Source organism: Castor canadensis, chromosome 2 (genome assembly GCF_047511655.1).
Source record: "Castor canadensis chromosome 2, mCasCan1.hap1v2, whole genome shotgun sequence".
In the NCBI taxonomy this organism is placed as follows: Eukaryota; Metazoa; Chordata; class Mammalia; order Rodentia; family Castoridae; genus Castor; species Castor canadensis.
The window spans coordinates 181,608,852-181,622,168 of record NC_133387.1 but is presented as its reverse complement, the minus strand read 5'-3'; the positions used below and the strand labels follow the sequence as shown (position 1 = coordinate 181,622,168).

General features: G+C 47.9%; 1 protein-coding gene and 1 non-coding gene across 3 annotated transcripts in view; both read left to right on the top strand.

The window, feature by feature from the left end:
• Pou2f3 (POU class 2 homeobox 3) overlaps positions 1–13,317 on the top strand; it is a 79,572-nt gene that overhangs the window by 52,833 nt on the left and 13,422 nt on the right. For both annotated transcript variants that reach the window (XM_074066529.1, XM_074066530.1), the window contains exons 4-8: positions 5,776–5,880; positions 7,078–7,180; positions 9,967–10,034; positions 12,131–12,313; positions 12,694–12,835. In XM_074066529.1, coding sequence (XP_073922630.1) covers positions 5,776–5,880; positions 7,078–7,180; positions 9,967–10,034; positions 12,131–12,313; positions 12,694–12,835 — 601 coding nt within the window. The remainder of the gene's footprint in view (positions 1–5,775; positions 5,881–7,077; positions 7,181–9,966; positions 10,035–12,130; positions 12,314–12,693; positions 12,836–13,317) is intronic.
• On the top strand, positions 5,331–5,441 carry LOC141421045 (U6 spliceosomal RNA). The gene has a single exon (XR_012445747.1). It is a non-coding gene; the product is annotated as a U6 spliceosomal RNA (small nuclear RNA).

Sequence of the window (13,317 nt, the reverse complement as noted above, 5' to 3'; positions counted from 1 at the left end):
AGGGGCAAATCAGGCCTCTGTGAAGGCCAGTCATAAGTTCCCTGTGGTGTTCCTCCCAGCCAAAGGCCTGGTGTGGTAGCTGTGTCTCTCTGTCTACCAGGGGAACCAGGAAAGTCAAACTCAGCAGGGATCAGGGCCACAAAAGAGGACTCCATCCACACAGCTCAAAGAGGACACTGCTTGTGTCTCAGGACAGCTGTGCAGCAGTGCGCCAGTTAAAATTGTTCAAGTCCTGGGCCCCAGGAAACCTGTGAGGGTGGGTTCCCCCAGAGGGCACAGCCCTTTCCTGGAGGTCTTAAACCCGAATTCTGGAATATAGAATTCCGCAGAGAGAGAAGCAAAACCTTTAAGAGGCTTCAAATGTGATAGGGTTTTCACACATGTGTCATCGAGAGCATTGCTGTGTGCTAGGAGCTACAGTCAAAGATTCAGCACCATGACTGATAAGCTGGGTGCACTTCCAGAGGAGGGGAGGCAGGAGACACAAGGGGAGCTCTTTGGAAAGCCACTTCTCAGAGCAGTCTATCTAAGAAGGAAGCAGCTGTGTATTAAAGCGTCCTGTGCCTCCTCTCTCCCATCTCTGTGTTGTGTGGAATTTTGATGAGCTCAGGGAAGTGAGCCCAGGCTGGTCTACAGAAGGTTTGACTAGAGACCAGGGACTGAAGGAGGCCACTTCTTGGAGGCATCTGGGGGGGCCGGGGGGAGGGACAAATGCCAGGGGGCTCTTAGGGAGTAGACAGGAGCTATGGAGAGAGGAGAGTCTCCCAAGCAGAAATCCAACTGGGCTTGGATATAGTGGGAGAGCACTTGCCTAGAATGTCAAGCCCTGAGTTCAAATCCCAGCACTACATACACATACACAAATACCCCACAGCCAACATTGACTTGAATAGGGTACTTTCAGCCCTGCTCCTATGAGCTGAGTTACCTGCTAGCCCCATTCCACCACTTGGAATATATTTTTAGAATGTCTTGCCGAGGAAGACACTTGCCAACCCTTTACAGATCAGTTACAAAACAGAAACTCTTCCTCACTGCTAGGAAGAAATGTAGGGGGTGGGGGGGAACAGAGAAAGAAAAATCTTGCCTGTAATTGAAGGCAGGTTGGGAGATGTTCACGCTTTGAAATTCTCCTTCTTGTGAAATGTTTTTGAAACACTTTCCACAAACGAGTTATGCAACTAGGGCAGCAGCTTTGATCATTTTCATCACCAGTGATATATTCATTAGTGTTGGACTGTTTTCCCCGACATAGGGTCATGTGAAAGTGTCCAGGGGAGGGAACTAAAGAAAAGAACCCCAGGCCTCACCACACGCCAATCCATGACTGCCAAATGGACGGTTACCGGGGAGGCCCAAATGGACATCTGGGCCAGGGCACCACCATGTTTGTTACTTATGGTCCATCTCCTCTCCTGTCTCTGGGACATTTGTAGTATTGTCTAGTGAAAAGAGGTCAAGGGGTCAGGGGACCATGGTCATGAGGTTTTGCCTGTGTCTTTCTAAATAACTTTTATTGTTATTTTTTTGGCAGTACTAGGGTTTGAACTCAGCCTCACACTTGCTAGGCAGGCACTCTAATGCTTGAGTACTCTGCCAGCCCTGTTTTGTGTTGAGTATTTTCAAGATAGGGTCTCACGAAGAATTTGCCCTGGCTGGCTTTGAACTGCAATCCTCCTGATCTCTGCCTCCTGAGTAGCAAGATTACAGGCATGAGCCAACTGTGCCTGGCTTGTTGTATAACTTTGAAGCTCTCTGGGCTTCTGTGAGATGAGAAGGTGTCCTTGTCTGCACCCTCCAGGCTGGGAAAAAGAGCCTATATAAAAAGCAAGATATAAAGGGCTTCCTCCTTCCCCCCAAAATTTCCCCTCCTTCTAGAAAGAGCCTACTGCTTTCTAAAGCTGGTGATGTCAGGGAGTTCACTGGAATTAGAAAAGATAATCACTGATGATAGCTTTTTACCTCCCTGGTCACTGCCCAAGACTCAGTGTAATACCTTTGCACAGCACAGTGGGCGGAGAAGATCCTAAACTAATAAGTGGACAGGATGTTCCATGGCTGGGCTAGGGCAGAGCACTTTGTGGTGGCCCCTGCCCCCAGGGATTAGCCATCTCAAATTGAGCCCGGAGAAATATTCCACTTGCGTGAGAAGAACTACCAGAAAATCTCCTGGACACGGTCTTCATGATTCGGGGCATGCTGTGGGTTTGGTTGGGTTTTCACAAGTACAGGGGAAATCAGGTTTTCATCCAATTCGCCCGCGGTCCTCACCTTAGAAGTCAGTGAGATCCTACAGAAGTCTCTATCTCATCTTGCAGATCCACAGTTAACACCCTGTTGCCTGGAAAAGTTCCAGCCTTTTCCACTCCACAGCTGTGAAAAGGGAGTTTGGGGATCACGGGAACTTTCTTAATTTCTTAGCTTTTTAGACCCTGAGAGTATCCAGCAATTATGCTGGCAGCAGTAAGGGTTGTCAGTGTACCTTCTTTGCGTCTTCTGACACCTGCTCACTCAAACTGAGATTTTATTTTACATTATATTTTACTGACTTTGCGCTGCTGGGGATGGAAGCCCCCGTCTTGTGGCTGCCAGGCAGGCACTGTATCACTGAGCTACACCCCCAGCCTGGCAAAGCTGAGATTATAGAATTTGTCATCTGGAAAAGTATCTTTGTTGCATTTCAACTTGGTTTGTTTGGGATTGTTCCCAGGGAGTGAGGAATTATAAAAAACGAAAGAGTAAAAGGTTGGTGAATCCAAAACCTCAGAAGAGTAATACACAAAGTTTCCAGAAAGCTCTAGACTATACCCAAGGACCGTTTTACTGTCAGCCCTTGGTTTTCAGAACTGGGAGGTGGGGCGTGTCCCCCATACCCCCAGGAAGAGTGTGGGGGCAACCGACCTAGGACGCAGATGAAAGGCTGCCTTTTCTTTTATGATGGTGCTGGTGTTGCAGGAAGACCTGGCACCAGTCCCAACAGATAGCCAGGTTGGAGGCAGAGCACATGTTTTTGAGCTCTGTCATAGCTGCACCTTCTTATCTCTCCGTGGTGCATAATGAGTTTGGAAAGGAACCCACCACTTGCCTCTGAGCTGGAGCGTTGCCGGGCTGCCTGAGGTGGTTCCACCAGTGCTATTTCATCTCCAGGTTTTCATGTCCCCCTGCTTCCCCTGGCCCCCTTTGGGATGGGGATGCTCTAGGGCAGGAGTGGGACAGAGAGGAAAAGTGGGGATGATGGGAGACTGGCTAAAAGGGCTTTGCTTAAGTAGATTATCCTCTCAGAGCAAGCCTCAGGGTTGTTTTGGTAGTGGTTGTTTTGAAAGAAGATGATCAGCAATCAATTTCTAGTTTTTAAAAACCTGTTAACAGCTAGGTGTGGTGGCACACCCCTGTAATCCTAGCACTTGAGAGGCTGAGGAGGAGGCTCATAGTTCGAAGCCAGCCTGAGCTACATAGCAAGATCCTGTCTCAAAACAAAACAAACAAAAAACTACTAACAAATGTTTCCATGGAATCTAGGATGTGGAAACTCATTTCTGGCACAGAACTAGAACACCAGCACTTTTTAGACAGAGGGGCCCAGTGTGATGGGCAGAGCTCAAGGGGCTTGGGGTCAGGAGAGTGGAACTCTCTGGAGACCATCAGGTGCCACACCATGCCTTTTGAGTTTTCGGAGTCACTCTCTGTCACCATAGTGACACCATACTTCCATTTCTCTTGCTTCCTCCTCTTTGCTTCCAAGGCTCCAGAATGGTTTCCTTAAATGAGCAGAGGGCCAGAAAGAGCCATCTTCTTATAAATTTCTGGGTGCCCAGGGCTTCTCGGTGTTCTGTTGAATCTGCTTCATCTGAGCTGCAAGCAACCTGGGCTAGCAAGTCTGCCAACCATATGAGGAATTAGAACTAGTCGCTCCATTTCACCACTGAAAGTGAGGAAAACCATGCAGGATCATAGGACAGCTGAGGAAAGCAAGTCCCTGAGGCTGAACAACTGCCCAAGAGTACACAGGAGACTAGTCAGAGTTGGGATGGGAAATAGTGTCAGCGTTGCTCCAGTGTTTTCCTCACTGAGCCTTGCTGGAGGCTCTGTGGGGATGGGGAGTTTTATGTCTTTTATCCAATTTCCATTCCTAGGGTCCCCACTTTGTGCAAGGTAGCATTTGGAGGTTATTGGCTCCCTCATTTTCCACCGTCACTCACTAGGATCTGCTAACATCCAACCAAAGGGATTTCTTTCCTTAGTGGTCCAAAGCACCATTTTCCGTAGAGATTAAGCACAAGTACAGATAGACATGGTCTCGCTATATAACTCAGGTTGGCTTCAAACTCACAATCTTCCAGTCTCAGCCTCCCTAGTACTGGGATTACAGACATATACCACCAGATCTGACTCTTAGTCTCAATTTTGAACTTGGGTTAAACTAACCCCAACAGGAGAGATTTCAGGATGTCAATGATTCCCAGTGTACACTAAGACAGAGGTTTAAGGCAGAATCTCTATGGTCAAGAGTTGCCATTTGGGGAGGAAACCACCAGACATCCTATTCAGTGAGTCTCACCAAATTCTTATACAAAGGGTAGCCTAGATTCTGTGCTGCTTGCTGTAGGATATGAATTAAAGGTACTTGTTTCCCTTCCCAGTGGGTGTCCTAAAAATCTGAAAGAGGGTGATTGTTCTGGGGTGGAGAAGTGGCAGGCATTAAGTAGTACTTCCTGTCTGTCTGGGGGCCCTTGGGAAGCTGGGGAGTGGGTGCTTCCTGTGTCATTGAAGTGACAGAAACTGAACAGAGTTGGGAACCACCACAGGCTCCTCGAGTTGCAACAGCAGCAGTGGCTGTGAGGGAGACATGTCCCTGCCTGTAGGGAGACAGGAAAGATTGTCGCCAGAGCCATGCAGAGTCATGAGGCTACTGCAGAGGCAGCCTAAGAACAGAGAGGATGGTGAAGAAGGAACAGAGGGAAAGAGACTCTGCCAGAGCTGCAGTTGCCAGACTTTGGGGTTTCAGGGACAGAAGTCCATGCATGAAAATAAAAACCAACTTCGGGGGAGATAATACAGAAGTGCCAATTTTTTTATTCTTTGAAGTGGGGAGTTATTAAATGCCTTTTAGGATCACAATCATTCCATAAAAGAAATTCTAACATCTCTGCCCTCTAAGAAGAAAACAGCATCATTTCAGAATTTACAAGAACTTAATCTAAGCCTACCATGGTAATGCATGCTGGTGATCCCAGCACTCAAGAGGCTAAGGCAGGTCAGACTGGGCTACATAGCAAGTTCGAGGCCAGCCTAGGCTATATAACAGGAACCTGTTTTAAAAAACAAATATAGTGCTCGCTTGGGCAGCACATGTACTAAAACTGGAAAGATGCGGAGAAGATTAGGACGGCCCTTGTGCATGACAAGGATGACAGTAAATTTGTGAAGACTTCCATATTATTAAAAAAAAATTCAAAAGAAATGACTTCTCATTTCAATGAGGAAGAGCATTAATTACAGGAGGCATGGCCACCAGCATCGTGTTGGGGGACAGTCAGCATAGGTGGACTCCCAATCTTGTAGATCGGTTCTCTAGAATCCAGTTGGTAAACATACCTCCCTCCTTGCCCAAAGGCACATGCGGGCAGGAAAACCAAGCTGCAGCCCCGGGCACAGGGCTAGCTCTTTCTTCTCCAGATGGGTCACTCCTCTCCTGCCTTGGTCTGCTCTACATTTTCGTTTCTGTCTGCCTGGGGAGGCCCAGGACAGACCACCTCCTTCTGCCTCCACTTGCAGATTAAAACAGAGGACCTTGGCGACTCCCTACAGCAGACCCTTTCCCATCGGCCATGCCACCTGAGTCAAGGACCTGCCATGATGCCTGGAAACCAAATGTCTGGGGTAGGTGCCAGCCCACACTAATATTCTCAGTAGGCCAGTAAGTTTAATTTAGTCCCTCTGCAAAGCGATAGGCCCCCACACTCGGCACTCTGGGAATCCATGTTAATCTGAAGAGACCCCTAGAAGCAAAGGGAGAAAGAAGGCCTAGGAGGCCTGGGTAGGTGGTAAGGTTCCAAAATAGTCCTTGCAAAGGTGAAGCCTGGCTAGGGATGTGATGAAGCAGGGTTCTATATCTGGGGGACAAAAAAAAGTAGGACCTAGCAGCCATGTTGCTGGTGACTGCTCAGCCACATTCAGGACATCCTGCGATGACAGTGACTGTACAGTTAGGGAAGCTTTCTGTCCCCAGTGGGACTGCTCTGCATCCTCTAAGGCTGTATGTCAAAGTCAAACTAGAACAGAGTGCTGGCATGGGAGAGAACAGCATCCCAAGACAGTGACGGCCAAGGTCTCAGAGGGTGCCCCTGTGGCCAGCCCTCTTCTCAGTGTGGGTCAGCAGTCCTTGGAATCTGTAATTCTTCCTTCACCTCCTCATTCAGTGAGGTTTGCTTAGTCTGTATGCTCAGGCCTCAGGTCAGTCCTGTAGGGACACAGAGCCCACAAGGTCTGGGTCCCAGAAGACTCTAAGAGCCCACAAGTATCACTATTTATAAATTCTGAGCTGGTAAGAGAAACCCAGGGAAATGGACTTTGCATTTAACCAAATATGTTTTATTAAGAACTAATAGCTTGCCCCCTTCCCACCTCCAGCTCCTACCCCAGGTTCTTCCAGAAAGACTTCAGTGCAGGAAATGACCAAAGCCTGACCTTTAGGACAATCAAGTGACATGAGATTAAAAAACAAAGTGGATAGTTGGGATTGCATGCTATTTCTAGAGTCAACCTTTGAGACATAGGTAATGCCTAGTCTCGACCCTTGGGGTGTTTACAGTTGGGAGTCAGGACTAACAGAAAAAACTGAATTGTGAGGCCAGAGTTAAATAGTACATTACTTAACTGGCCAGAAACTGTACCAACACCAGCATTCAGGGAGTAGCGACTGCATGCCACAATCTGGGGACACACAGCAGAGGAGGCAAAGTCACTGGCCACCAGCTGTGGAGTCTGGAGCTCCAGAGGCTGGGTGAGGTGCTGGCCAGGACAGCCAGGGGAGCCAGCTTGTAAACCACATGACATTGTGCTTCTGCCCACACACAGGACATGACCTCTCTCCATCCTCTGCAGCAGCTCGTCCTGGTTCCAGGCCACTTACAGTCTGTATCTCAATTCCTCCTTTCTCAGACTCCACCTGGCCAGCAAGGTAAGAACTCTGGGGTTTTGCACGCAGCCCAAGTCCAAAGTCCCACTGCTACTGCCTCCTGGGTGTGAGGCATAGGGAGTCACTCACCCTTCTGATGTAAAGACCAGCTTGTCTGCCTGGGGCTCCAGGAAGGGCCCTGGCAGGGCCCCTCCAGGCTGAGTCCCCTTCCTTTTGAGCCTGCTGCTGGGGCTGGCCACAGCTTGGGTTTCACGGGAGTTGAGACGGAAGATGCAGGCATGGTGGAAGGAGGGGTGAGGGTGGCACAAAGAAAAGGAGACACCCCCTGGGAAATGCAGTTCAAGTTCTAATTCCTTGGAAGTCTTTTCCACTCATGGATTCAGACCTTTACCTCCTGGAGGCCTGGCTGCAGTTCTGTTTGGATAGAGCGGCAGCACCTCCCACAGGCTATAGAAAGCATTTTCAGGTTGTGTTTGGCTAGGACCTTGCTCCCAACGAGCTCCTGCCTGGCTCAGAGCAATCCGATTAAACGATTAGATTAATGACAGTAGTTAACAGTTCTTGAGCATGACATGCCAGGGGCTCTGCCGAATGTTTGTCCTGACTTATTCTTCACGATAACTTCATGTGGTATAGTTATATTATGCCCCAGGTGACCTATTAGAAAGTTCCAGAATAGTCTGACTGAGACCCATGCTCTCTTAGCCATCACTCTATTCTGCCTCTCCCACTTCCATCTCTGCCAAGTAGGGCTGGAAATGATGGAGGAAGTATAAACTCTTATTAGTTGTACAAATCCCAAGGAGAAGAATGGGAAATTCACAGTCTAAATAAAACACAACTTTGCCTTCCGTCCTTCGCACCCAGCCAAATTATAGTCGCTATCCTTAGTTTCCAAGGTCTCTCAGAATGTTGTTAGGATGAGTGGGAACATACTTGAAGCTTTAAGTGTTGATTTTGGCTGAACAATACACATCATTCTTTTGGAATAGGAAAGAGAAAATAACAGTTAGTTCAATTTGTTTTCAGAAGATTGAAGAGTGATGTGAAAATAGCCCTACTGGATAATCCATGAGCTCAAAATATGATGCAGGAGGAGAAAAAAAGTTTTTATTTTATTTACTATGTATTTATTTATTTTGGCAATGCTGGGGGTTGAACTCAGAGCCTCATGCTAGCAAGGCTTTCTACCACTTGAGCCATGCCTTCAGCCCCAGTTTAAAATTTAAAGTCAGAAGGACTCATTGTTCTTCTGTTTTTTTTTTTTAATTAAAATCACTTACTAGCTGTGTGTCCTTAGAAAACACACCTAACCTCTCTGAGCTTCCATTTCCTCCTCCACAAAAATGAGATAATAGTAAAATCCTCCATCCCAAAGCTATTGAAAGTTTACTTGAAGTAATGCATGTGAAAAGGCCTTGGACATTTTAGAACGCAGTATAATTGTTAGGATTGCATTGGAGTCATGCCTCAGATTCCCAGACAAGGGCTCCTTGTAAGAGCCCTCTTGCCTATTTATTTTATTTTCATTATTCAGAGAATATTTTGTTAGTTTCTATAATCAAACCTATATAGATAAGACCTTACGTATTTAATACATTTGTACAGCATTACCCCTGTACACTTGGGAAAACTTAAGTTTAATGTTTCTAGACTAATATGTCTTGCCTGTTTATTTACTTATTAATTAATTCATTTGATGGGACTGGGGTTTGAACTCAGAATTTGGCTCTTGCTAGGCTGGTGCTCTACTGCTTGAGCCATGCCTCAGGCCCTTTCCTTTTGAACTTAGGTCGTATATGCTTGCAAAGCAGGTGCTCTACCACTTGAACCATACCTCCAGTTCATTTTGCTCTGGTTATTTTGGAACTGGGGTCTCATGAACTATTTGTCTGGGCTGGCCTCAAACTGCCACCCTCCCTTTGTCAGCCTCCCAAATAGCTAGGATTATAGGTGTGACTGAGCCACAGGCTCCTGGTTTCGCCTGCTTATTTTAATAAGGAACAATTAATTAGGCCCTGACTTTTTGAGATCGAAGGGTGTAAAGGTCGACATCAGAAGATGTCATACATCAGTGACCCAGAGCAGCCAAGGGACAACAGACACCTCAAGGTGCTTCTTTGTGCTGAGTGATGTGGGTGACCTGCCCCATTGTCTGCTCTGGTGGTTGGGAGTGAGAGGCTCTGGCTGTGGCCCTGGAGGACCCACCTGTCATAGCCACCGACCAGACTGAGCCCTTCATGGACAGAAGAGGTCCCCAGGCAGTATAACACGCAGGGGTATCCACACTGCCCAAGGGAGTTTCCGAACTCCTAGATTCCTGCCTTCCCTTCTCCCTCAGCTCATGTCCTGGTTGCCTGGAGCCTCTGACCAATGGCCCACTGACTTCAGGGCTGCATGGCGCCATCTGCGTGCCCTGACATTCTTGGAGATAGCGCTGGGTCTTTGTAGCATCCTGCACCGGAAAGACCGAAGCCCTCAGCTACCGCTGGGCTTCTCTGTAGTCACCGTGTCCCCTCCCCTGAGGGTTCCTCGGCCTAGCTAATCAGATTCCAGGTGGATTGCCTGGAACCTCCTTAGCTTTTGTGCCTCTCCAGGCAGGCAAACAAGCAGAAGGACTGGTTTGGGGACTGCTGTTTACATCTCTGTTTATCCCAACGTCTTGGTTCACCTCCACCTGTATGTGGCAATGCCTGGCAGTGCCCACGGGGGCCTCTCCACAGGGCTTGAGATGGATCGTGGGATGTGATTAGATAGCATGGTTCCGATGTCCAGCTTGTTTTCAGATGGCCTGGATTTTGCTCCTTTGTCTCTCCCCTTTCACCTAGGTCTGCAGCCAAATCTTCTTCCCTTTCCACAGCAACAAAGCAGCCTCCTCCTCCCACAGACATCCCAGGTAAAATACCCACAGCCCTCATTTTCCCCAGTATTGTCCCAGTCCTGGGCAGACCACAAATCATCAGGGTTTCCCCACCCCTTTAGCAGGATACTTGCTCCTCTGGCAACAGGGAACAGCTGGGAACCAGCCCTGATGGCACATGGGGAAATCCAAGCTAGAGTCAGAGGAGGAGATTTGACCAGAGTCACTAATAAGATCAGAATGAGAACCCAGAAACACAACTCCTGGGGTCAGGTGGACTGAAGTCTGTGAAGTTAATAACTGCATCACTTGGCTCTGTATGGACTGATTGGAATGGCTGCAGAGACCTGTAATGTCCCTTCTCTGGGCTAAAATCCCCATGGCCCACTAATGGCCCTGACTTTTCCCAGGGCTGGAGTCCACAGAAAACTCCTTGGAGGTGAGGCGCCACCTAGTGTTTAAAAAAAACGCCAGCAATCAGAAGCTATACGTGATCTCCTGGCTGCTTCTTCTGAATTTCATAGTTATAGACTCTGATCTAGAAGAGGTCCTACAGAGTATTGAGCATCAACTCATACCTTCCAATATTTGAGCATGAAGAGACTGAGAGCAGAGAGACCATGTAGAAGATTATTAAGATTATCCTAGGCAGGTAGGTGTGGTGGTATGTACCTATAGTCTCAGCTACCTGAGAGGCTGAGGCAGGAGGACTGCTTGAGCACAGGTGTTGAAGGTGTACCAGGCAACATAGAGAATCCCTGTATGAAAAAAAATCTTCCTATGGTGAGATAATAAGGGATCATCTTGGAGTCATAATAAGAACAGAGAAGAGGAAATGAGAAGTGAGATCGGTGCAATTTGGCAATTGATTGCGTGTGGAGGAGGGAGGATGAAGGTGTAGCAGAGAATTCAGTGTTGGGCAAATGAAAGAAGAAATGAATTCATGCAAAGAAAGTTTCAAAGAATAGTGAGACTTTGCCCTGAGAGTGTGGTCTGTGCTATTCCCTCCCCAGATGCCCCCTCCCTGCAAAACAGGACCCATCTATGATGGTTTCAAGCCATTCCATTCCAAAAGACTCCTCCTGGGGATCAGAATCCTTCCTTAACTTGTCTCTGGTCTTTTATGTTCTTTGTCATAACGATGCACAGCAAATGGTAAGCCTGAATACCTTGGGAGAAGGAAGCAACTCAGTCTAGAAAACAGCAAACTGGGAAAAGAGATTGGAAGGGAGATTCAGCCCTTTCTACATGGGAAGTAGCCTCTGAGAGGATCGAATTGCTCTTCATCTTTGTGGAATAATAAAAATTTCAAGGTTGGAATTATTCCTGACACTAAATGAGCATAGGCTGTGGGGTGTATTTCCCTATGAAAAAAAGATTAAGGGTATCTCCTGACGATCACAAATGAAATCAAGAGATAGCATTGATTAAACACCTTTTACTAAAACCACAATGCTCACTGGGCCACGGTAACACATGCTTGTCATCCCAGCACTCAGGAGACTGAAGCAGGAGGATCCTGAGTTCAAGGTCAAATCGGGCTACATAGTAAAACCTGTCTTGAAAAATTAAAACAGAACCACAACACTCTCACCAAAGAAAATGGTGGTGAAGGAGTTAAAGTGGCAATTTCAACAAGAGCTTGAAATTGTGTGAAGTTCTGTTAATGTCATGTGTTCCCAGATGTCTTCTGTTATCTTTAGTCAGTACCTATTGGACACTTCTGCCACCTTGCTCTGTGGAAGAAAACAGGCAAGGCAAACAACCTTTTCCTTGTCCCATTCTGAGATTTATTTTTGGAATCTCTGTAAACAGCCCTGATAGCTCTTTTTATGGTGGATAACTGATATGAGGAAGTAGTAACCCGCTCAAAGTCACACAGTGAGTCATAGACTAAGACCCAGAGTGCCACCTCCCTTGTGGCTCTCTGCTTTTTCTGCCCCAGGAATCACAGTTATTTGTGCCATCCCTGTAGAAACTCCAATTTCCATTTCAACTCCATTGCAAAAATAAGATTCCACATACCCAAGGAGCTTTCACTCTCTAAATGAACCTATTGGTAACAAATACCAAAGAATGCCCATTTGGCCTGGTATCTCTTTGTGGTCAGCTGGGCATGTGTTCCCTACTAGGCAGTTGGGCGCCCTGGGCTGCCAGGATCCTCTCTAGAACCCCATCTGGACGCCTCACAGCATCTCCCTGTGCCCAAGCATCTCCCTGGCTCTGGAGGGGCTGATGAGCCCAGTGACCTTGAGGAGCTGGAGAAGTTTGCCAAGACCTTCAAACAGAGGCGCATTAAGCTGGGCTTCACCCAGGTTTGGTATGGGGAGAGAGGATGGAAGAAACTGAGTTGAGTGAGTGGGGAGCGGGCTTCCCAAGTGCACATTTCCAGAGCAACCTGAGGTTTCAGCATGTCCCTGAGTTTCCTGAGACTAGGGAGCAGCTGCCAGCAGTAGGGATACTGAGGACATTGCTGGTGGAGGGGAGAGGGAATGAAGGCCCTGGGCCCAGCCCACTTTGAGACTAGGGAAAGAAATAAGACAATTTTCCATCCTAGAGGGAAAAGACGTTGGGAGGAGCCAAGGCGATGGGTAAGAGCTTGAGGTGGTGGCCTAATATGTGATTGGAGATCGGGATTGTGGGCAAAAAGGAGAAACACATCCCTCATGTTCCTCCCCCTCCATCCCCTGCACAGGGAGACGTGGGGCTGGCAATGGGAAAGCTGTATGGCAATGACTTCAGCCAGACGACCATCTCTCGATTCGAGGCCCTCAACCTGAGCTTCAAGAACATGTGCAAGCTCAAACCCCTGCTGGAGAAGTGGCTCAACGATGCAGGTGGGCCTCTGGGAAATGAGCGTGGCAGGGCCCCAGATGGTCCCACAGGGACTCTTGTGGGGACTTGTCTGTGTTGGGATTGAGGCATAACACCCCTTTCTTCTCCTGATTCTAGAATGAACAGAAATGAGGCACAGGGAGACAGGCAAGTAGAGATGAAGATGTGAGCTTTGTTACTAAGAAAGCCCTTTGCAGCAGGAGGCTTTGGGTCTGTGGCCATGAAGACTTGCTCCTGTTCTCTTCCATTTGTTACCCCCTAGGTCTCCATTCAGGCAACATTTGGGTCTGCCAGTTAGACACACACTCAGAGTGCTGTCTGCAACAGGACTAAGCCATGGAGACAGTGCAGCAGTCCCTCTGGGGTCTCTCTGGGGTGGGGAGGCACAGTCCCAGCATTGGGTCTTTGCCTGGCTAGTCTGGAGCAGGTGTCAGTGGACAGGTAGTTCCTGTAATCAAGGCTGTTTGGGAAAGCCTAACAGCAA